Here is a 24,044-nt window from a genome sequence, read left to right on the forward strand (position 1 = left end):
ATCCCCGGACTGGCTCATGTGCGGGCGACACATGAAATCTTTCGAGCGGGATTGTTGCCAGTGCCCCTGGACTGGCTCATGTGCAGGCGACACATGATATCTTTCGTGCGAGATCATTGCCAGTGCCCATGGACTGGCTCTTGTGCGAGTGACACATGAGGTTTTTCGAGCGAGATCGTTGCCGGTGCCCCTGGACTGGCTCTTGTGCGGGTGGCACATAAAAGACACCATTTCGAGCGTGGCCGTTTTCGTGCGGGTGACACGTAAAAGCACCCACTACACTCTCTGAGTGGTTGGCGTTAGGAAGGGCATCCAGCTGTAGAAACTCTGCCAAATCAGATTGGAGCCTGGTGTTGCCATCCGGTTTCACCAGTCCTCAGTCAAATCGTCCAACCCATGCTAGCATGGAAGGTGGACGTTAAACGATGATGATGATTTCTAGTTTATAAAGCTTACTTTCAATAGGCTTATCTTCTATTTCCATAGTCTTCTAAATGCTTTGCATTTTCACATATGCCTTAATCTATATGCCACTCAAGAACTGGCAAAAGAACTTCAAGTTAATCAGAAAACTGCCTGCAACCTTTTGCATGCGATTGGAAAGTCAAAAGCACTTGACAAATGGGTACCACACAATTTGAAGGAAAATCAGAAAATGCGCTGATATGAAATTTGCTTGTCGCTTCTCCATAACCAGACTGATCCATTTCTCAGCCATATTGTAGCTTGCAATGAAAAGTGGATTCTGTACAATAATAAAAAACTTTCTTCGCAGTGGTTAAACCAAAATGTAGTACTGAAAACCTTCCCTAAACCCAAGCTCTTCAAAAAGATGCTTATGGTGACTTCTTGGTGGTGTGCTGCTGGACTTGTCCACTATAACTTCTCAAAACCTAGAAAAACCATTCTGTAGAAACATATTGCCATGAAATTGCTAAAATGAATGAAAAATTACCACTCCTCTGTCCCTGACTTGTCAACAGAAGAGGTCCAATCATTCTTCATGACAATGCTCAACCTGCATGTTTCACTAATGACACTCCAGGAGTTGAGGAAACTTGGCTATGATGTTCTTCACCAGACCTTTCTCCTACCGACTACCACTTTTTCAAGCACCTTGATGGTTTCCTGCGAGATAAAGAGTTCAAAAATCAAGCCGATGCTGAAAGTGCATTCAAAGCATTCATCAGCTCCAGAACTGCAGATTTTTATGGTACCAGAATAAATAAACTTGTAACTCGTTGGCAAAATGTGCTGATTGTAATGGTACTACTCTGATGAATAAAATTTCCGCATTGTTGAAATATATTGTGATGAATTTCATTTTTTCAAAATGTTGCTTATTTTCTACTCAGCCCGATGTGTGTGTGTGTGTGTGTGTGTGTGTGTGTGTGTGTGTGTGTGTGCACGTGTCTGTATACACACACGGAAACACACACACTCTGTGCAGAGCAAGCAATAACAGTAAATATAAGAGAAAGATGTTTAAACAGTTAGGGGTATATTATCTTCATAGCTAATCCTAGGCAGAAAGTAACAGGTTTAGTTTCCTTGCTTTAATGTTTTTGTAGTAGTAGTAGCAGCAGCAGCAGCTGTAGTAGTATTTACTAATGAAATTTCTCCTCCTCCCCTTCACCCCTGCTAGTAGTTGGTGGGTGTTTCCTTGGTTGGTAAGGATATTTTTGTACATCCCATCCAAAATAGCTATAGACTCTTGTAGTGTAGAGCTGCTGTTGGTTGAGTGCCAGTGCAATGATTGCTGTTTTTTGGCTTCCATCCTGTCTTGGAGTATAGCTGCATTAATCTCTTTTGCTTTAATGTACCATTCATAACTTTGAAAATATTTCCTGTCACTCTGCACTAAGCGTACCATTCCTTATCCCCACCACCACCACTACCAACAATAACAGTAGCAGTAATAACAGCACCCTCACCATCATCACCATTACCAGTAAGAACAGCAGTAGCATCACCACTGCTATCACCACTACAATTGCCATCATCATTAACAACAAGAACAAACTAATAGAATCTCTCTGTAGTTATGCAACATGCTGAAAATAGCAGCCAAATCTCCCTGTAAAGCACATTGTACTACTTCAATAAAAAATTTAAAAAACAGTTGGATAATATAGTCTTAAATATATAAGGTCTTATAATAAGATGCGATGGTCATAGCTGGGAATTCTGTCATAAGTTGTCTTATTCGACTGACCTGAAAATATAACTACTCTTATCACTACCACCACAAACAAGGAAGCTTCTCAAATGTTGCTAAACTGACTAGAAATAATAGCCAAATTTCCTCACATCACAGCCTACCATCTTAAAAAGGTCAGACACGTTGGCCAATCTAGTCCTATCTATGCAAAATGATGGGGTGATCACAGCTAGAAAACCTTTGATTTTGTTTGATCATAATTAATCTAGGATCCAACAACAGCACTGCCACCTACAACAACATCTATGATACCATCAATACTTTTTCCACTATAACCACCACCAATAACAGTAATGACACTACCACTACCAATAACAACATTACCACCAACAACAGTGACAACAACACCAGTACCACCAACCCACCACCATCAGCACCACCACCCCATCATTCAGTTTATTTCCTTATCTATTAGAAGTACATCTTGCTCACTTCTTCCTCACTCATTTCTTCCAACCCACTTCATTCCTCTCTTCACTTCTATATGTACCCCACTACTTGAGATCTAGATATTAAGTTGTTGTTCATTGAATAACACCTCCACATAACATGGAATCCACACAACTGGTTTCCTTTCATCTAAATATTCTTTTTTCTTTCTTCTTTCTCTCTTCTCTCTACCTTTTTCTCCATTTCTTTGTTGTTTCTCTTGTGCACCAGCATGGCCTTTACTTTGATGACTAAAGTAAAGAATTAGTAAGATCTAAGTACAGAATTTAGATGAATAAGTCTAAATACTCCAAGACATGTAGCCTATCATTTGACTATCAAGCACATCTGCCACTGCTTTACCCTTCACTTTTCCTTTCAGGCGGGATCTTGTGACATTAATGGCTTTTCCAAGGTTACAAGGCATTGGAAGGAAATGAAATAGAAAATATTGGAAAGTATCTGGACATTACATTCTGTGACACATGATGTGTTGTATCATTTCTTTGTTCTTTTTCTACTGCCTCTCTAATGGCCTATGCCTGATCTTATGCTACCTCCACTCAAGTCTTCCTCGCTCATTTATTTCTCCTCTTGTCACACATATTATGTCTCTACAACTATGCTCAGTTGATCTTTTCTTAGATGCTCAACCCTCTAAAATATTTTTCCTCGTGCATATCTTTTTCTTGTAGAAATATTCACAGCACTGATTTTCCCATCTCAGGGCTCTGGTGGAAACTGTCCCTTGCTTTTACTAAACTAATTTTAAAAAACCATGTCTTTGTGGGTGAATGATATTGCTGTTGAAACTGGAATACAGTAAACAGTGCCAATCTAACTGGTGAAGTGACAAAGACTACTCTGTGACATGTGAGTGAAAATGGTCTTTGTTAATACAAGAGTACAAACTCAAGTGAATGTAAGACATTAGAACTGTGTAATTGATAACTGAATTGTAAAACAACTCTTATCCTTCGTCTAAGAATCATTTGCAGGTTCCTTGAGACGAAATCTCAAGGCATCAATATGACGATGGAAATTTTTGGTATAATAATAATTGTTCCAAATTTTGGCATGTAATTTTTCTAGCGGGAGAGGTTATTTGATTACATCAACCCTTGTATTTGACTGATACTTTATCGACCCCAGAAGGAGGAAAAGCAAAGTTGACCTTGAACTTAAAATGTAAAGAGTTGCAAGAAATGCTGTATGGCAGTTTATTTGATGCTCTAATAATTTTGTCAGTTCACAGCAATTTTTTTGAGAGGTTCGGATTAATGTCATTGACCCTAGTATTTGACTGATATTTTATTCTATTAACGCAATGTTAATCTCAACAGAATTTGAACTCAGAAGATAAAGGGCCAGAAGAAATAATGTAATACATTTTTTACAACCACTAATGATTTTTATGATTTACTGCCCTTAATGTTTTCAAAGATAAGCCCAAAGTCAGAAATTTCAGGGAGGAAGTTAGCGGATGAAATTGACTCTGAGATGGAGAGATGTGGGGCAGAATTGATCTTACCAGAATTTTAATTCAGACTGTATAGAGTCTGAACAAATACCACTAAGCATTTTTTTTTACACTAATGATTTTACTTATTCACCAACTTAATAATAATTGTCTAACTAAAGCCAAGGTCAGTAAATCTGATTGCACTCACCCCAATGTTTCACTGATACTTTATTTTATCAACCTTGAAAAGATGGACAAAGTTAACCTCAATGGGAATTGAAGTCAGAACACAAGGAGCCAGAGCAATTATTGCAAAGCATTTGTCTAATGCTCTTATGATTCTGCCAACCCATCACCTGAATAACAGTAATAATAACAACAACAATGAATTCTCCTGTTGAAAATTACATAAGAGTGTTCAGCATTTTGCCAAACAACCTGCTCAAATGATTTGTTTATAGTGATCAAATGTATGTGCTGCACATTAGCTCGCTTTCTCCATCAAATCAATGTAGTCTGAACAGGTGCACAGTGTACTACATGTCAGGTGTTGAAGTGATTGCAAGCAACATGAGATGAGGTGTTTTGCCCAAGAACACAATGTGGAAGCTGTTCTAGGAATTGAAACCATGATCTTGTGATCATGACTGCAACACCCTAACCAATAAGACATGCATCCTATAATAATAATAATAATGAGGATTTCATTTATTTGCCACAAGGGTGAAGGATGAGGGGGACAATACAAAGACTAACATAAAGTGTGGAGGTTTACGTATAATGAAATGATAAAAAAAAAAAGGTAAGTATACATGGTATACACTGAAAAAGAAGAGACATATACATAGTATACAAAGGTTTAAAAAAAAAAGTGGGAGAGGATGATAGAGATGTAACCCTCTTGACGCAGAAGGATCTCTAGGGATAATGGAGGAACCCTAATGTCCAAGCTTTCCCTGAATACCAAGAGCAAATACCCTCTCCAATTCCTTCTCTCTGACTTACAGGTCTACACTGAAAGAAGTACCATCTACTCTTGCCATTTTCGCAACTTCCACCCACCTTTCAAAAAACACTCTTGAGGACAACACTTCCCTCACCACTCTCAGTTTCCCTTCCAAGTGAAACTTGAAGTCAATGAGAGCACTACCAAAGAGGAATGTATTTGTCTTCATGCCTTTCAGCCTTGTCCACCAAACAACCTCTTTTGCCACAGCCACTAGGCAAAGGAATACTGCCTTACCTGTCCAACTGAAGGAGGGCGACGGGGCATCATCACTACAGACTCGGCTGACAGACTGATCCGTCCCACACGTGACAGCAGCTAGTCAATATAAACCCACAAGTCAGCAATGCCTGGACAATGAATGTGTGTGTGCAGAACAGTTTTGTCACTCTCCATGCACCTCACACAAGTCTATCTGACAGCACACCTGTGCCTGTAGAGTTTATCTCAAACTTGTACCCCCCCCTCCCACCGGTAGCACTTGCCAGGCCAAGGACATCTGGAAATTATCCATGATAGTTCTTCCTGACTGGAAAGTCCTCTGGAACAGACTAGCCAGTTTGTTTTCATTGGTGCCCAGAGTCTCCCCATCCAGAAATCATTGCAGATGGTGTAACCTAAGAATGTGTCTGCACATTAGGAGCCACTGCATAACTAATCTGCCACTCAGAGGATGCTGGCAACAGATTGCTCACCTGACCGTTAGAACGCATCCCTTCCACAAGAACTTAAACAAGAGATGTTCCAACCTGCTCAAGCAGTAACTGGTACAAGGCACGACGGTCAGGTGGTAAATGATAACGGAGGCGATATAGGCATTCGCCACCTCTACCCGATCTTTCAGGGACAGCCTCCTCTCAGCCCATTTCTGGGTAATACTGGCCACCCTGTTCGCCACCTCATTCCAGTTCTTATCAACCTGGAGGTCAGGACCAAACCAGACTCTGAGCAGTTATAATAAGTACTAACAGTACCCATGAAAATTCCACAGTAAATATGAAATTTTTCAGATGGTTTTAAGTTTATATAGAACCAAGCTACTACAACTACTACTACATAATAATAATAATAATAATGAAGCTACTCCTTTCTATTATAGGCTAAGGTCTGAAATCTTGTGGGCTAGTTGATTACATCAACTCATGTGCTTCACTGGTACTTATTTTACCAACCCCAAAAAATGAAGGGCAAAGTCAACTTTGGCAGAATTTGAACTCAGAATTTAAAGCTGGATGAAATGCTGTAAAGCATTTTGTCTGGCATACTAACAATTCTGCCAGCTCACCATCTTAATAATGTGAATTATCATAAAGATTGTAATTATTTTGCTTTAAATTTAAATACTGTTTCTTTATCTTACATCTTTATGATTTTACTTGCTTATTTCAGAATAATCTGGCAAAAGTACAGGTCCTGCTGACTGAAGGAGCTAATGTAAATACAAAAGACCATGCTGGATGGACACCTTTGGTATATATTATTATTATTGTTATCATCTTTCATAAACCATGTTACATTTTAACAGCACACATTATTTTTTAAATTGTATTTTTTTTTTACCTATATGAAAATTTATTTTTTGTTTTGGTTAATAATTTTATATTTAGGTACAGTTTGCTTTTTTGTGAACTGTAAAGCAGTGTTGACTCAAAGTTTTCTTTGTAATTGTTAAAAAATTCATATCTAAAAAAAAAAATGGATTCCAGCCAAGGAATCATAATGTTTGATGTGAAAGAAACAGAAAGGAAGAGATTAGAGTTTAAGAGAAAGATGAGAGAGAGAGAGAGAGAGAGCCAGCATTGAAAATGTTGTCAGAGTCTCTCCTACAACTAATGCAGGTGTTGCAACCATAGCAATAAAAAGTATTAAAGTCACAGTTGAAGCAATTGTAGTGTCACCATATACAGACAAGTCCATCTGACAGCACACCTGTGCCTGTAGAGTCTATCTCAAACTTGTAGGAAAGTAGCTGTAATACTTGTTCCAACAACAGTGTCTACAATAATAATGACATTAACCAATCATTATTAGACTACAAAGAAAATATTGTTTGCTTCTGTTAAGTACAGTGAATACAATTCATTTACTGGATGGCAAGCAGGAAATAACCAAGAAATATAAGGATGACATAAAAGATAAGAAGCATTATGTGCTAGTGTATGGAAACTACAATGCTCAACCCCAACTCAAATAGGAAAGTGTCTATAAGGAACCTAGTTTACAGTCACCTACATAGCAAGAGGAAGACAACATGGGACTATTATTGCTATCTGCAACAATGAAAAGAGGTTAGATCAATGGCTATAACCATTTACATGTTCTAGAAGTTTATAATGAATCTGAGCCACCAGCATAGCACCCCACAGAGATAGATCAGAGTGATAACAATGGTTGGGGAGCAGAGGTAGTAATGGGATTCACCTCCCAATCCCAGCAAAACAAAATGGAAACATCACTGGATTCCTAGATGTTGATCACACCTGAGGACCTTGCTAGTGTCACTAATCATTTCCAGGTCAAAGTGTGCATGGCAATGGGAGTGGTTGTCAGAGGAAGACAACCTAGAATCCCACATCAGAACATCTGGCCACACAGTAGAGAAATCATCTTTAAATATTAAGAGAGGATATGTATGTAAGTTATGAATGTATACAGGTACTTACTTTATTGAGCATAGAAAGATGATCAAACACATCACCCTCAGAAATAGATCTCATTAAGTACCCAATACATTTAACTTATTGTTCTACCAGTTCTGTCACCTATCATCTAACAATAGCATTAATCATTTGCTACAAGAGCAATGGTTGTAGAGACCAATTACAAAATCATTGGTGGGGTGGTACATAAAATTGAGTATGAGTAAACAGACATGGGAAACCAGTTTTATATCTATAAAAATAAGGATTTCTAACATAATTGCAAGGTTATACACTATTAAATAGAGCAGATATATTTAAAACTTCCTCAGTACTTGATTGTACTTCATTAATACTGAAAGGATAATGGTCAAAGGTGAGCTTTGTGAGATTTGAAGATAGAACTTAAACTAAATACTACATTTTATTCAACATTTTACTAGTTCTGCCCCTCTAACACCATTAATAATACTAATAATGACTTCTTTATAGTCACAAGGCTACAAATATTTGGCAAAGGTGCATATTTGATTTAATTAACAGCAATATTTGACAGGTACTTATTTAATCTATTCTAGAAAGATTGAGAGGAAGAGAGTTCAGTTTATTTATCCCTTATTGCTATTGACAAATTTAATCTACTTTAGAAAGGTTGAAAGATTAAAAGAATATTGTTGATTTAATCAAACATTGTAATTGACAGGTACATATTTAATATACCCTAGAAATAATGAAAAGCAAAGTTAATGAATACGAGATTTGAACTCTGAATATAAAGTAATATAACTTAAAAAATAGTTATTTTATCTAGCACTCTACTAAATTGGTCACCCATGCCCTCACACAGCCACTTATTTTGGAAGGAAAGAGCAGGCTATTACTATTACTCATAATAAATTTTATAGCATCATTTTAAAATGTAATAAAATATACTATAAAAATGCCATAAAATCTTTAAGACTAAATATCCTCCACCACCACCACTGCTCCAAATAATATATAAATAATTAAGTTATACATGTTGTGTATGATTACATAGTTATGAAGTTCTCTTCAAAATTATATGGTTCTATATTCAGACCAGCTGTGTGGTACTTTGGGTGTCTTTTACCTTGACCTTAGATCAGTCAAACTACTGTGATTGATCTGAGTCCACAGAAATAAGATGGAAGCCTGTCATATGGACTGTACACATTGGGTGAGACAGTTTAAATGTTAGCCAACATAACTCTATCACCTGAATCCTTAAGTGTTATTTGTGGAATCTACCTCTTTGCAATAAGATTTCCAGATTCAGGCTAATCCTCCCTTCCACCATTCTTGGTAACTTTGTTATAAAGTCATGTTTTGTCCTACTTAGACTAAGCTGTAAACAAAAATAAACTTTAATGATTGGGTGAAAATGATTTGAAGAGTAGCCCTTTCCCTTGAGAAACACAATTTTATTGAGTTCATATATAATGTTGGAGAGTACTACTTAACGTTACATAAGTAGACCTTTCTCAGCATTTAATAATAAACAAGTATCAGAATACTTATTATTGGACTTCTGCAAAGTGTGGAGGTTAAGAACAGAGAAAACTGCTTTCAGTCCTTCAAAATTATATTTGAAAGGTGTTCACAACAAACAATATTTATAATGATGATGATGATTATTTCTGTCCAAGGCAGAAGGTGGCATATACTCATTGAAGAGTTGAATATAATCAATTAAATGAAATCCTAGTATTTGAATGGTACTTAATTTATGAACTGTAGCAAGAAGAATGGCAAATTCAACCTTGATAAGATTGGAAGTGCAACACAAATGTATGTAACTAAATATGGCAAAGTATTTTGTTTGCCACTCTTCCGATTCTGCCATCCACCAATTTCTAACACTGCCACAAGGTCACATATCTTAGGGGCGAAGGATAGAAGTGATTTAATTTACTATAATTACTCGACTGGTACTTTATTTTATGAACCCTGGTAGGATGGAAAGCAGAGGGGATGAAGTGTTATAAGTTTATACTTCATCACTTACACCGTATATTGGATAGCTTGTGGAGGAATAAATTGTTATTTGGACTAAGTTAGACATGATTAAGCATACCTATATTCAAAAACTTTCTGTGACCATCATGTCTTTTATTCAGACATTCTATTAAGGTCCATATTTGTCCCATATGTGCTCAATAATAAAAAGATTTTAACTCTCTCTCTCTCTCTCTCTCTCTCTCCAGATCACATACATCACCCTCACCTTCCAAATGTCCTGTCACCTTACTTTGCAGTGGTTGGCAAAATTTTTCAGTAGTTTGCCTACAGGTGGCAAATACCAATTTGAAGACGCTGTTCTTTAGGTCGGTCTAACTATGCTGGCCTATCAGCAAAAATATTCCTGCTGTCCTTATCCCATCCTTTTCCCCGAGGACTTTAATTATCTATCTGTCCTTTATTTTACTAAGACAGTAGGTTGTGATTTAAAGAATATTGGCCTTTACTTCTAGTAGATGAAGCAATCAAATAGAAGCTCGACCTCTCCTGTTTCCTTAAGCTTATAAAATATATATTATCAGCAGAAGTGGTATTAATGCCAAGAGGCAATATTTATCCCCACTTAAACATGGATGTTCTGTTAGAACAAACTTTACTGCAGTAGATACCATGAGAGTTTCCACTCTTCAAAATGCTCCTTTTTAATATGATGGTAGATGTGTTAATATACCTGAAATACATAAGATTTTCAATCTAAGCTTTGTTCATAGGAAAATGCTAAAGGGGAAAAAGTATCAAAAGTAGATTCGCTATTTTCTGACAAGTGGCTTAGAAAATATACATTACACTGAAGAGTGGGAATTATTGTTGGGTACCTTATAGATGTAATTAAGAGACCAAACTGAGAAATTTAAACTTGTCCTTTTACCGATTATAAAAGCATTTGATAAAAGGCATACCAGATGTAATAATCTTTTTTTTTTATTTTTAGTTGTAGGGTAATAAGGATTAAATTATCTAGGTTGTTCTTTCCTTATTTAGATAGTAAGATATGATTTGAAGGAGATTTGTTTGCTATTTCTTGCAGGCTTAATGACCATGTAGAGACTCCTTCATTAGTTTGTTGCTATTATTTAGCAACAGGTTAGCCCTGGTTGACCAATTGTGTGACCAAAGGTCATAAGCTGTCTTTTATTCACTCTGATTGTGAATAAATCTGTAATTCAAAGGTGTTAGAACCATCATCTTTTTTTAAGGCATAGTGTATCCTATTCTTCCGAGGGATATGTGGCTGCTATTTTTAGTACATTAAGTGAAGTCATAGCTGCAACCTGTCTTTTTTCTTTTTGGGCAGACTGTAGATTTTTGACTACATTGTCCAGTGTGTTCTTTTCGAATCAGTAAGATGTGATTTAAAGGAGATTTAGTTGATCTGCCATTTCTAGCAAGTCAAGTAACTATAATGAGATTCTTTCCCGTTTTGGGATACATGGTGTGATCATTCCTACAACTTCTCTATTGATAATTACACCATCCTAAAAATCTTTAATTATGTTGTCTATATATTTGCAGAGACTATACCAATACCACAGCTATTATACTCTAGAAAAATTTAAATCAAAATTAATTTTGAAAAGTTAAACTAAAAAGAAAAAAAATCCTCTAAGCTCCATAGATCTTTTAAGAGCCAGTGTTTCATTTGTCTTATGGTATTAATAAATGAGACACAAACATTTGCCCTGGAAAGAATGCTTGCCTGTTATTGATAAACCTGTAATTTTTTCCCTTGTTCAGTTCTAAATTCAGCCTCAAATGCACTTAGTGTATCCATGACCACATCATCCAAAGTGTCTTTTTAAAATAAAAGGGTGTATTTTGTGTGAGATTTGACTGTTATTTCTATTAGACTGAGTAGCATATAGAGGCTCCCTTATTGTCTGTGCTGTTATCTTGCCTCTCAACCCTAATTTGATGAAAGTCAAAGGCTGCTTTTATCTTTTTTTTTTCCCATCCAAGGGAATTTTCAGCCCAATATTTCACAGGCTATTATTTATAGCTTTATCTACTTCAAGTTCCACCATAACAAATAATTTAATTCAATTCTGTCAAAGTTTCTAAATTTTTATAAATGAAACATTAAATTTTATAAATTTTTTTTTTTTTTTAGAAAAGATCTGATTACCTCGGTGGTCCATTTATTGTCAGCCCCAATTCTAACTTATGAGGAATAAAACATGGGATTGCCATATTAAAAACAGTAGTCTGTTGCTGCAGAAATGGCTGCTACATTGAACCAGTCAAACAACTGCATAGAAGTTGGCTAACTGGTCTTGTCTATTACACCTGTTAACTTTGTTAGCAATACTTTGTCATTTAGCTGTTTATTATTGATTGCAGTCAGATTGTCTATTGCTTGTTCTCTAATTGTATCTATAGCTTGTATATTTTGATTTAGATTTTTGATGCTTGATGCATTAAAAACGTTAACACTAGCTTAGCTATTTTTTAATTTTTTTCCTGTACATATGGATGACACCACTGAGTAATTAAACAGAGTGGTATATTTGTTTTAAGTATGTTAATTTTTTATGCTTACTTGTGTACAATATTGTACAACTACTTTGTGAATCTTATTACTTCTTTGGCAAGAGCTGTGAAGGCTTTGCTTCACTGTGGAGGTATAATAAGACTGAAACATATCCATGTCTCCCGTATTTGTCTGAGTAATATTAGTCACTAAGATGATGTTGCTTATTCCTCACCACATAATTAGAGACATAATTAATGTAATACTCATTATCTTAATTATGTTAACTTAGAAATGTCTTCTTTCTTCCACCATCTTACGTCGTCAATAAATATGCAGTTCTTTGAAGCTAAAATGATTTCCTATCTTAACTTCTAACAGAGCCACCATTAATGCTGTAGTCATGCATGCTTCCATCTTCATTGCTAAACATTTTGTGTGATATTATATGTTTGACTTAGCAAGTTCCTGTAAGTATTCCAGTGAAAGTTTGGTAAACTGTCTTCATTTAAGCACTGAAGGAAATCATTAGGGAATCCACTTAGAATTCTTTCCTGTTCCACTTGGAGGAAATTAACTTTAACTTTATAATTGTTTAATCTCATTAATATTCTTGGGTATGGTATGAATGTTAGAACATCCAGTAGACTTCATGACAGTGTTTATGATAATAATTGTTTCAAATTTCAGCACAAGGCCTGAAATTTGAGAAGGGGTTTAGTTGATACCATTGACTCCAGTACTTGAGTGGTGCTTTATTTTATCTACCCCAAAAAGATGAATGACATGGTTGAGTTTGGCAGTATTTGAACTCTGAAACTGAAGAGCTGGAACTAATACTGCAAAACATTCCAACACATTAATGATTGTGCCAGTGGTCCAGAGCAACATTTATGAGGAGGATGTGGTTAATTAAACAAAATTTTAATACTTGATTGGTACGTTATTTTACTAGTCTTAGAAATATTAAAAGGAAAGTCTGAACTGAGAATGTAAACAAATGTAATTAAACACTGAAAGGCATTTTGTCTGATATTCGGCTGATTTTTGCCAATTCACTGCATCTCTTTATTTTTCAGAAGGGTGATAGTTGAGATATTACAAGGACAAATTAGATAAGTTTTTAAGAATCATATTTGTAGAAACAGGCATGGTAATCAACAGAATAAACAGCAGCAACTTGATGTGTACAGCTCTCAGGCCAGGCTCCACTGCTCGTCAGGCTGAGAAAAGCAAACTGTCAAAGTATTGGTTGCTCTCCAACAGCTTGTGGCAGTGGAGACCTCTAGCGTTCTTGGCCCCCGGACCATATCCTTGCTCATTGTTGTCAGAGCAGAGATGGCTATCTGCAAGTGTGAGCCCTGGGAGTCAGAGTGGCTGTTCCAGTACATCTCCTGCGCCATTCTTTGGGGTACCACTTTTTGCACTTTGTCTGCTAGGACCATGAGATGGTCTGAATTACAGGAAATTGAGAAACTGTAGGAATTTTGTAGCTTACTAAACAAACAATAAACAGAATAAACAATACATGAATACACTTCAGTAGGAGGTCAGCCGTCTAAGCTCAATCAAAGAACATTACAGATCCAGGACTACTCTCACTACCAGAGCAAATGATTATGCTCTCTGGCTTACAAGTACAATTAGATTTATTCACTTGGACCATACTTGCCACAGTCATCGACCTTCCAATAAATTTAGTGAAAGGCAGCATTTTCCTTCCCTTCCTATCCATATCATACTTGAAAAAGTTGATGAGGTCTTAGCTTAAAATATATTATTTGTCCTTAGTTCCTCAATGATAATCCATTACAACATTAGAATGTTTTAACAGCTATTTAAATAGGAGAAATCTTGTTCTCTAATTTACAACAATGTGTTTTCTATTCTTTGCCTCAGTCTCGTAGAATTGAACAGTACTCATTGATTCATTTACAGCTACTTATGGGCCTTAAACTTATGTCCAGTTTACTGTCACTTGTGAGACATTGACAAATATAAATTTCAATGTCATTTGTAACCCCTTAACACACACAGCACATTGTCATTTGTGGTTCTTAACTCATCATTTTATTGCTATTTGTGACTCTTTCACAGAGAAATAGAGAGAGAGAGAGAGAGAGAGAGAGAGAAGGCTTCTATGTAATTCTTGTGTCTATGTTCCCAACATGCATAACATCAACAGTTGTTGTCTAATTAACTGATTCTTCAAAATTTCTTGATCATAACTTTTTCAATCACAAAGTTCTATTAAATTTATTATTGAATAACAATATATCACCTCTACTATACCACACCATCACTATTACATCATCATAGTACCACTATCACATATCTTCATACCACATTACAAACCCACCACTACCATATCACATTGTTGTCCCCACTATCACACTACCACCACTACCAGATAGCTACCTCTACTACATTATCACAATGACCACCACTACTACCACATCATAACCACCACCACTATGTTACCATCACAACCAGTGTGTCTTCAGGAAATGGCACTTGACTATCATCCACTCCGTAATCTAAGTTGTTGCTAAATTCTACAAGTGACTCCCTACCTAAACCAATAATTACTTCCGTAATATTCTAAACCTGAAAAGCAAAATTATAAGGTTTAGCAATTAATTTGCTGTTAAAAGTTACGCAGCAGTTAGGATACATTAACCAGCTGGTTAATGTTGGATCACTGTCAGACTGGCTTCATTTCATCAAACTAGTCTTTATCACTAAAAGAAACCCTTATTACTAAAAAGAGACCTTAATATTGCTTATTTGGCTCAGTTACTTGATGCTAATGCTGCTGTACCCTGGGCAAGTGTCTTCTATTTTAACCGCAGGTTGACTAAAGCCTTGTAAGTTGATAATTGTGTGATGGAAACTGAAAAATACCTGTTGTGTGTGTGTGTGTGTGTAGACTGTTATCTAACACTTCATTGAACCTCTAGTGAGAAACTGATTGGTAAGACCAGCTATAATGGATATATAATACTGTATGCATGTGTATATATATATATATATATATATATATATATATACATACACACACACACACACACAAGTGTGTGTGTGAGAGTTTGTGGCGCCTGGTCATGACATCACAGGATAATTCTAATCAAAATGCATTGTGATGAAAGCTGTGTCCTACATTTCCAGTCTTCCATGAAAACATATCCTGACATGGGAGGAATGTTGCCTTAGTTGTAAACAAGTGAAGATTGATATCAAGTTGGATATCTGGCCATAGAAATCTACCTCAAAAAATTCCGTCTGGCTGCACATGCATAGAAAAGTGGACATTAAAACAATGACGACAATGAATATGATGAGCATAAGTAAAAAATTTAATGACTTGCAGGACATAATATACATCACAATGTCTCCAAGGTGATACAATGAACTTTACTCAATATATTAACCTAATCAATACAGCAACTTGAATAGCTGATTTCAAAATAGTGTAGAAGTATCCTTCTTATGAATACATAACTATCCCTGTATTTCACTCTTGTATATATCTATATCTAAATGATATGCTAATTTGTGTGGAGATAGAAAGAACAAACAGACCCATGATCAAAGGTATTTTAGTTGTGGTCACCCCATCTTTTATTCAGACTGGTATAACTAGTTCCACATTATCCAATAATGTGTCCTTGATTCTGAGATGATGACCTGAATGAGATTTGGCTCCTATTAAGAGCAAGTCAAACTGCGTCATAGAAGATTCTTTGTTTGCTTGTATTTCCTATTATGTCTCTGTAAATACCATCCTATTTATATTATTTCAAATATTAGTAAGGTATGATTCAATAACAGTGGATAAACCTGTATTTGTTGGCATCTTTTGTTGTTAAGTTTCATATAATCAGCTTAGTTAAATGAATGCTCAGTTGGATATGATATTGGTGACATATATTTATAAAGTTTATATGGAATTTATTCTACATGATAGTGTTCAGTTGTCAATCTGTTTGTTGGTATAAGTATACACTATGTGATCAAAAGTATCCTAACACCCATCTGATAATGAGGTACAAGTTTGGGCCACTCTCCATCAGGAACACTGGCAGTCAATACTGTGTTGGCCCACCCTTAGCTTTGATGACAGCCTCCACTCTTGCAGGCATACTTTTGATCACGTGACGGAAGGTTTCCTGGGGAATGACAGCCCATTCTTCACAGAGTGCTGAAATGAGCAAGGGCTTTGATGTGGGTTGGTGTGGTCTAGTATGAAGTCAGGTTTCAAAAACATCCCAGAGATGTTTGATGGGATTTAAATCGGGACTCTGCACAGGCTAGTCCATTAGTGGGACGTTGTTGTTGTCAAACCACTCCCCTACAACCCCTGCAGTATGGACAGGTGCTTGGTCATGTTTTGAAAGACACAATGGTGATCTCTGAACTGGTCTTTGATGGTAGTCAGCATGAAAGTGGTTAAAATGTCATTGTAAGCTTGTGCCATGACAGTGTCACACAAAGCAACTAGGGGGCTAAGCCCCTCCAGAAGAAAGAAGACTGTGTCATGACTCCACCATTACTGAATTCCACACTATATAGGCTGGTGCATATCATTCACCAGGCATTTGCCACACCAACACCCTACTGTCAGTTTGCCACATTGTGTACATGATTCATCACTTTACACAATGGTTTTCCACTGTTCTATAGTCCAGTTCCAATGCTCTTTACACAATGCAAGGTGGTGTTGGACATTTGTATGTGATATATGGCTTATGGGTAGCTGCTCTTCCATGGAAACCAAGTTTCTACACCTCATGCTAAATAGTCATGGTGCTTGAAGTAGCTCCTGCTGCAGTTAGGAATTCCTGTGTGATGGTGGTGAAGGGTGATAGATGATTATGCTGTATGACCATCCTCAACATTTGATGGTCTCTAAGGTTTAACATGGGAGGTTAGTCCAAACGCTTTTGGGTTGTACGTGTCCCTACATGTTTCCACTTCACTATTACATTGGAAACAGTGGACCTAGGGATGTTGAAGAAGGTGGAAATCTTGTGCACAGGCTTAATAGACAAGTTGCACCTGACCATGTCGAAAGTCCATTAATTCTGCAGAGCATCCCATTCTGCTGCCTAGTGCTGTCTGTTGACTACTGAGAATGCTCACCATGTGTTCCGTGTGGTAAATAGTAGTACTGTGGCTCCCTCTGTGATAAATACATGTTTTGCGGAGTGTCCAGATACCTTTGATCACATTGTGTGATCAATGTGCAAGTGTGAATGTGCACACATGCATCAAGCATGTGCTGTGAGTAAAATACTCTGAGTATGCTATAGGTATTAATAAAGTAGATTGTCAACAAGCATGACTGTTTGGTAAGAAGCTTACTTCTCAGCCACATGGTTCTGGGTTCAGTCCCTCAAGCTGTTGGAGAGAAACCAGTCTTCTACTATAGCCTTGGGCTGACCAACACTTTGTGAGTGGATTTGGTTGACAGAAAGTGAAAGAAGACCGTAGTATATATGTGTGTGTGTCTCTTTGTGTCTGTGTTTGTCCCCCCACCACTGCTTGACTATTGGTCCTGGTGTGTTTATATTCCCATAACTTAGTGGTACAATAAAAGATATGGAAATAATAAGTACCATGCCTATATGAAAAAAAAAAAGATATGGATAGAATAGATACCTGCTTAGATAGAAAAAAATTAAGCACTGGGGTTGATATATTTAACTAAAAAATTTTTCAAGGTGGTGCTCCAGCATGGTTGTAGTCTTTTGACTGAAACAAGTAAAAGAAGGTAAAAGTTATTTGCACATACAGAGAGAGAGAGAGGTGTTTAAGAATTCATAAGTCAGAAAACATATGCACTCACCTGATCTTACCAATTGGTATCATACTGAGTCTTAAACCAGATGTTAGATGACAACACAGTTATATAATACCATGTGTTCATCAGAGCCAACTGGTATGGAAAAGAAATATGGCAACCGTTCTCTTTTGTTGTGGGTGCTGTGAAAAAAGACAAAACAAACTCAACAAAGGTTGTATCAAGAGTCATATCCCTTAACCCCAAAAGCCTCTGAGTCTACAAGAGTTTTCTGAAAATGTGTGTAGGAGTTAGGGATTGGTATTCATGTAGGGCTGGAATATGTCAAGAGGTATTGCATGTTTAGGTTGTTTTGGGTGGGAGCAGGGGTGCTGGCTGGGTGCCTAAATGCTTAAACACATGTTAGGGCTCATAAATGTCTGTGTTTGTTTGTGTATGTTTTAGTTAAACACTTTGATAAGTTCTCAGGATATGGTCATGAAAGAGCCAAAGGTGAAGTGGTGTTGTTTGGTCTGTAATGAAGGACAGAACCCATGGCTTTTGCAAATGCTCCTAGGCAAGTGAGATCAATGCCATTACATTCTAGTTCAACTGTAGCAAATTGACAGTTGTATGGAAAACATTTACGGACAGGGAATAGCAGCAAGCTAACATTCTTTGGAACAAGAATTGGGCATTATGGTTTGTATCATCTCCATCATTCTAGAATGTTAATAAAAGTCATCTACCATTAGTTTCTTGAACTGAGAGAGCTTAGCCCCTTGAAGACAATGAAGGTCTACTAACAACCATTACTGTGCTACACATATAGAAGATTGTATGAAGTGTAATGCAGCATTGCAGCAAGACTTCAGCATTGAATGCAGAAAGTGTGTGAAGGTTGGAGAGAAATGGAACAAGCATTCTCGAGTGGATGTATCATGTTAGGGTGCATGAATGATGTGGTACAGATGAGCTGTGAAATTAACTAGGTTTAGGAGGAAACAGCTGTAATGTGAAAATACAAAGACTGTTGGTGGTATAGATGTGTGTTGTGTATGGAGGATAACAGGTGGTAAAAAAAAGTTCCAGGATATTTAAGTAGAAGAAAACTGTGGAAGAAGTAAAACCTAAGAAGACATTAAAAAATAGTGAAAGCTATTTTCAGTATGATGAATCCCACGATAAATTACAAGAGAATGCAACAAATGGTGTGATATGCTGGAAAGGACACAACCAACCCATGCAAGCATGAGAAAATGAATGTAAAAAGGATGACAACAGTTATGATGATGAAGCAGGAGCAGCAGATCAACACTTATCTTTGTGAATTGAGATTTAGATATTTCCTATCGAATCTTAAGTAACATCTTTATTTTATTTAAAAATTTTATCTTCAAAGAGTTAACAGTGTCATTTCTTGATTACCGCATCATATATATATTAATTTCTTATACATTAATCTTAAATATTGTCTAACAACTTAATCCATTACAACCACAATCCCCACACAAAACCTCAAATACTTTATCTATCACAGAAGTCATTAAAGCATTTTTACCTCAGTTATTTTATTGTAGAGTTTTAAAAAATTATCCTTACAGTCTAGTATTTTCTTTTAAACAAGGTTTACTTCAAATGTCAAATTTATAATATTACCAGTTTATATTAGAAGCTAGCAGTAATTAGCTGGAGTTGCTTGTGTGAGTTATATTAAGTGAAACTGGTAGAAAATAAAATATGACATCTAAGTTAAAAAGAAGACATTTATAAAAGAAAGTTACATTACATCAATGTGGCTGTTCCATGTCACTACTAGTTTAACCCCAAGCAGGTCTTCCACCAGCTGGTTATCAGTGCAGCGCTGCACCCTGTACACACATTTATAAAAGAACTATATTATAATTCTTTCTGCTATAGGATAAAGTGGCATATTTTGGAGGAAGAAACAGGCCATTATACTGACGCTTGTATTCATTGTTATTTTATTCATTGACAATTAATAAACTACTAAAAATGATATGGTTTCATTATGGAAATGTGTCCACTAAGTTAATATATGTGTGCGAATGAAGTTATATAAAAAAAAAACGTGGAAGAAAAGAATGTATTATATACTAAGTCTGAAAGGAAAATATGAAAGAATTATAATTAAAATATGGAATAGTTTCACTGCTGAAATCAGTGAACAGTTTCACTCTGAGAATCAGTGAATTGAGAATGGCTTTAAGTATGTAGAATGTCCTACATTTTTGTTGTAGTTTCTATTGTATTTATGCATCTTTACACCGACACAGTTTCATATTAAACATTTGTCATGGAAAGATTTTATAATGTCTAATGTCATCTTACAATCAAGCATGAAATTTCAGCTCTGAGTGTTTAACCAGTAAAAAAAGAGGACTGACACATATTTTATTTATAAGATAATATTAATCCTTTCAGCATTTAGATTGGTCATATCCAGCCAAAATATTCTACTTGTTTTGTTTAAACTACCCAGGTCCTGGCTCTCACACATACCCTGCGATATCATTGTTAAAATATACATTCACATCTTCAAAATCTCAAAGCTACAAGATAACACGTGATTAATTCAAAACAATGTGACTAAATAAGCATTACATTTGAGAGAGTAATCTGAATACTAAAGGGTTAACGATAATGTTTATAATTAATAATTTCTTCTGTATGTGTTATCTATGCTGTATTTGTCATACTTGATAATATGTTTCTAATTACCAGCATGAAGCCTGCAATCATGGTTATGAGAAAATTGTGAAGGTGCTACTTGACAGTGGTGCACTTATCAATACACCAGGATCTGAGAATGATACTGCATTGCATGATGCTGTGAGGAATGGCAGAATTGGTTGTGTTAAATTGTTAGTGTCACGTGGAGCCTGTCAGACTCTCAGGTATTATTTCTTTATTTAAAAAAAAAAATTTTAAATCAAGACTGTTCTATACATTATAAACATCAGTATCAGAGAGAAAAGGGAAGCAGGCCGGTTGTGAGAGAACTGAATCATGTAGCTATTGCCTGTTGTAGTTTGGGTGTCTGTCAATTCAATGGATCTATTGTTCATTATCTGTCGCAAATTGATATTTATAATCTCTGATATCATGTACATTAGAACCTTAGTAGTTAATTAATGAATAAATATACACCTTGATAATTGTCTTAAGTGTTTCAATTGTTTAGTTGATGATATGTTTAAGATTCTTCACCAAATGCTGTGTAACCAGGTAGTTAACCTACTTACTTAACATGATCCCTCATTTAAAGTACTAAATATTTGGATTTACTTGTATTTATTTTTGATTTAAGATTTCAGTTGATACATCCTCAAAGTGAATACCACAACTACCGCCAATTATAGGGTTCTACCAATTTGAAAATCTTATTGCCATTTAGCAAGTCTCTCTAATGCTTGAGAACATTTTTAAAAAGATTGAATTCATACTACAAGCTATAATCATAGCACAGTACCTACTTACAGCTTAGTGGACTGAGCTATTTGGAAGTATGTTGGTAGTGGACATGGCACAATGTAGGCAACAATATTCAATTTTGCCCATTTCATCTTGAGTTCAATGTTATTAACAAGACAGAAGGCTAAATATTAACACCAGAATGGCATAATGTGAAATTTGGTAACATTATGGTAACAGAGCTACATGATTAATAACTATTTCATTGCTCCTGGAGGGTTGAAATACTCAGTTAACCTGACTTTGATTGGATTTGAAGTCATATTGTAGAGATACAGAACTAAATACTAAAAGACACTACTTTCTTCTGTATTTCAGCTACTTTATATGTAATGTTACTTGTGAAACAGTAACAGTATTGTAGGTTTTAGAAATTCTGATTATGATTGTAAAATAATATGAAGCTTGTTTACCAGCTATATCTATTTGAAGTTAAGTGGATCAGTTCAGCCAGTAAATTTTGACCTATTTCAGCTACTCACATATACAGACTGTAAAACTCTTAAATTGCAGTTACAGAAATATGTGCTTCATTTAACCAAAGACTATTTTACAATCTCTCTCTCATCATCATCATCATCAATGTTTAACATCTGTTTTCCATGCTGGCATGAGTTGGGGAGCCAGCAGCTGCACCAGGCTCCAATCTGATCTGGCAATGTTTCTACAGCTGGATGCCCTTCCTAATGTCAACCACTCCGAGAGTGTAGTGAATGCTTTTTATGTGCCACTGGCACAGGAGCCAGTCAGGCGGGTCTGGCATTGATTCATGTTCGGATAGTGGCTTTTACGTGCCACCAGCACAGGGGCCAGTCAGTGGGTACTGGCATTGGCCACGTTTGGTTGGTGCTTTTTACGTGCCACTGGCATGAGAGCCAGTCATGGGGTGAAAATAATAAATTAACAATAGTCAAATAGGTATAGGTGGTGAACTTAATCAGTCATCAGGTTTAAGACTGCCATCTGGTCCTTTGGTGATTTTTCACAGAGTTCAATCTGTTGAAAGCTTTTGAGCCATGTTTTTAGTTTAAGGACAGTTTCTTCCTTTCCTTCTATCAATTTCAGAACCCCTGTAAAAATAATGATGACTTCCTCTCCTCATGAAGTCATAAAAGAATTATTAAATATTAATTTTTTATTTTACCATTTCATCCATTATGTTGTACATATATTAATTTAGTTGTAAGAACTAAATTAATATATTTGCTGCTTGTGTGTATAAAAGTTGTTGTTGTTGGCACTCTGTCGCTTACGACGTTGAGGGTTCCAGTTGATCCGTTCAACGGAACAGCCTGCTCGTGAAATTAACGTGCATGTGGCTGAGCACTCCACAGACACGTGTACCCTTAACGTAGTTCTCGGGGATATTCAGTGTGACACAGTGTGACAAGGCTGACCCTTTGAATTACAGACACAACAGAAACAGGAAGTAAGAGTGAGAGAAAGTTGTGGTGGAAGAGTACAGCAGGGTTCGCCACCATCCCCTGCCGGAGCCTCGTGGAGCTTTAGGTGTTTTCGCACAATAAACACTCACAACGCCTGGTCTGGGAATCGAAACCGCGATCCTATGACCGCAAGTCCGCTGCCCTAACCACTGGGCCATTGCACCTCCACGTGTATAAAGGTATATAGACACTAATTACAAATGTGGCTTTACTGAATGTAAGTAGGTTTGATTCATGTGAGAAGTGAAAATTGTGTAATTTTAAAGGGCAAGGGGCTGAAATATAAAACTTTTCACTTCTCACATTAATTGAATTTACTAACATTCCACTTTTCTTATTTTGAACAAATTGTTGCTGGACTTTACTCTGCATCAAGGGTTCTCAAACTATTGTCTTCTAGTGTACCTGTTTGTCAGGTCCAGCAGTGTTAGTATACTCCTTGTGAGGAACGTAGTGAAAATGGTTGCATGTTGTAAAATACAGTAGTGGATACCATAAAATGGACAATGTATAATTTGATATTAATAATATTTGGGAAGTTAAAACTTCCAAACAACATATTTGACAATTTTTTATCTTTTTATAGATAATATTTACTAAATCTGAGATTGCACCATTGAAAAGTATTGGTTGGGGTTACTGTTTATACAAATCTTACATAACCTCTTAACATTTTTCTAGTACATGTACCCCAGGTCTGTGCATTCATTAATTTCTCCCTATTGAAATATTTAATTACATGAAAACACTCTTTTCTATAGGAATGCCCATGGATTAATGGCTAAAGATTATGCCTTCACTGATGCCATGAAAGAAGCCTTAACAACTGATGTGTTGGTTACATCATCCACACCTGAGTTACAGGTAGGCAGCAATTATTATACACCCCCTGATCCCTTAGATTGGTAGGGTTCAGGTTAGATAATGCACACCTACAGTCATATCATAAAACCGCACTTTGTACACAACTATTCCTTCACTTCATTCAATTATATTTCTTCCTATGTTTAATACATTATGGCTATGAATTTATGGGGAAAGGAATGGGATTACATGAT

At 36.3% G+C, this 24,044-nt stretch overlaps 1 protein-coding gene across 1 annotated transcript in view; it reads left to right on the forward strand.

Moving 5' to 3' along the window:
* Window positions 1-24,044, forward strand: part of LOC106878491 (BRCA1-associated RING domain protein 1) — an 86,342-nt gene that overhangs the window by 37,582 nt on the left and 24,716 nt on the right. The window contains exons 3-5 of the mRNA XM_052967305.1: window positions 6,508-6,588; window positions 20,792-20,964; window positions 23,748-23,850. Of these exons, the coding sequence (XP_052823265.1) occupies window positions 6,508-6,588; window positions 20,792-20,964; window positions 23,748-23,850 (357 nt within the window). The remainder of the gene's footprint in view (window positions 1-6,507; window positions 6,589-20,791; window positions 20,965-23,747; window positions 23,851-24,044) is intronic.

The sequence above is a fragment of the Octopus bimaculoides genome, chromosome 4 (genome assembly GCF_001194135.2).
Source record: "Octopus bimaculoides isolate UCB-OBI-ISO-001 chromosome 4, ASM119413v2, whole genome shotgun sequence".
Lineage (NCBI taxonomy): Eukaryota > Metazoa > Mollusca > Cephalopoda > Octopoda > Octopodidae > Octopus > Octopus bimaculoides.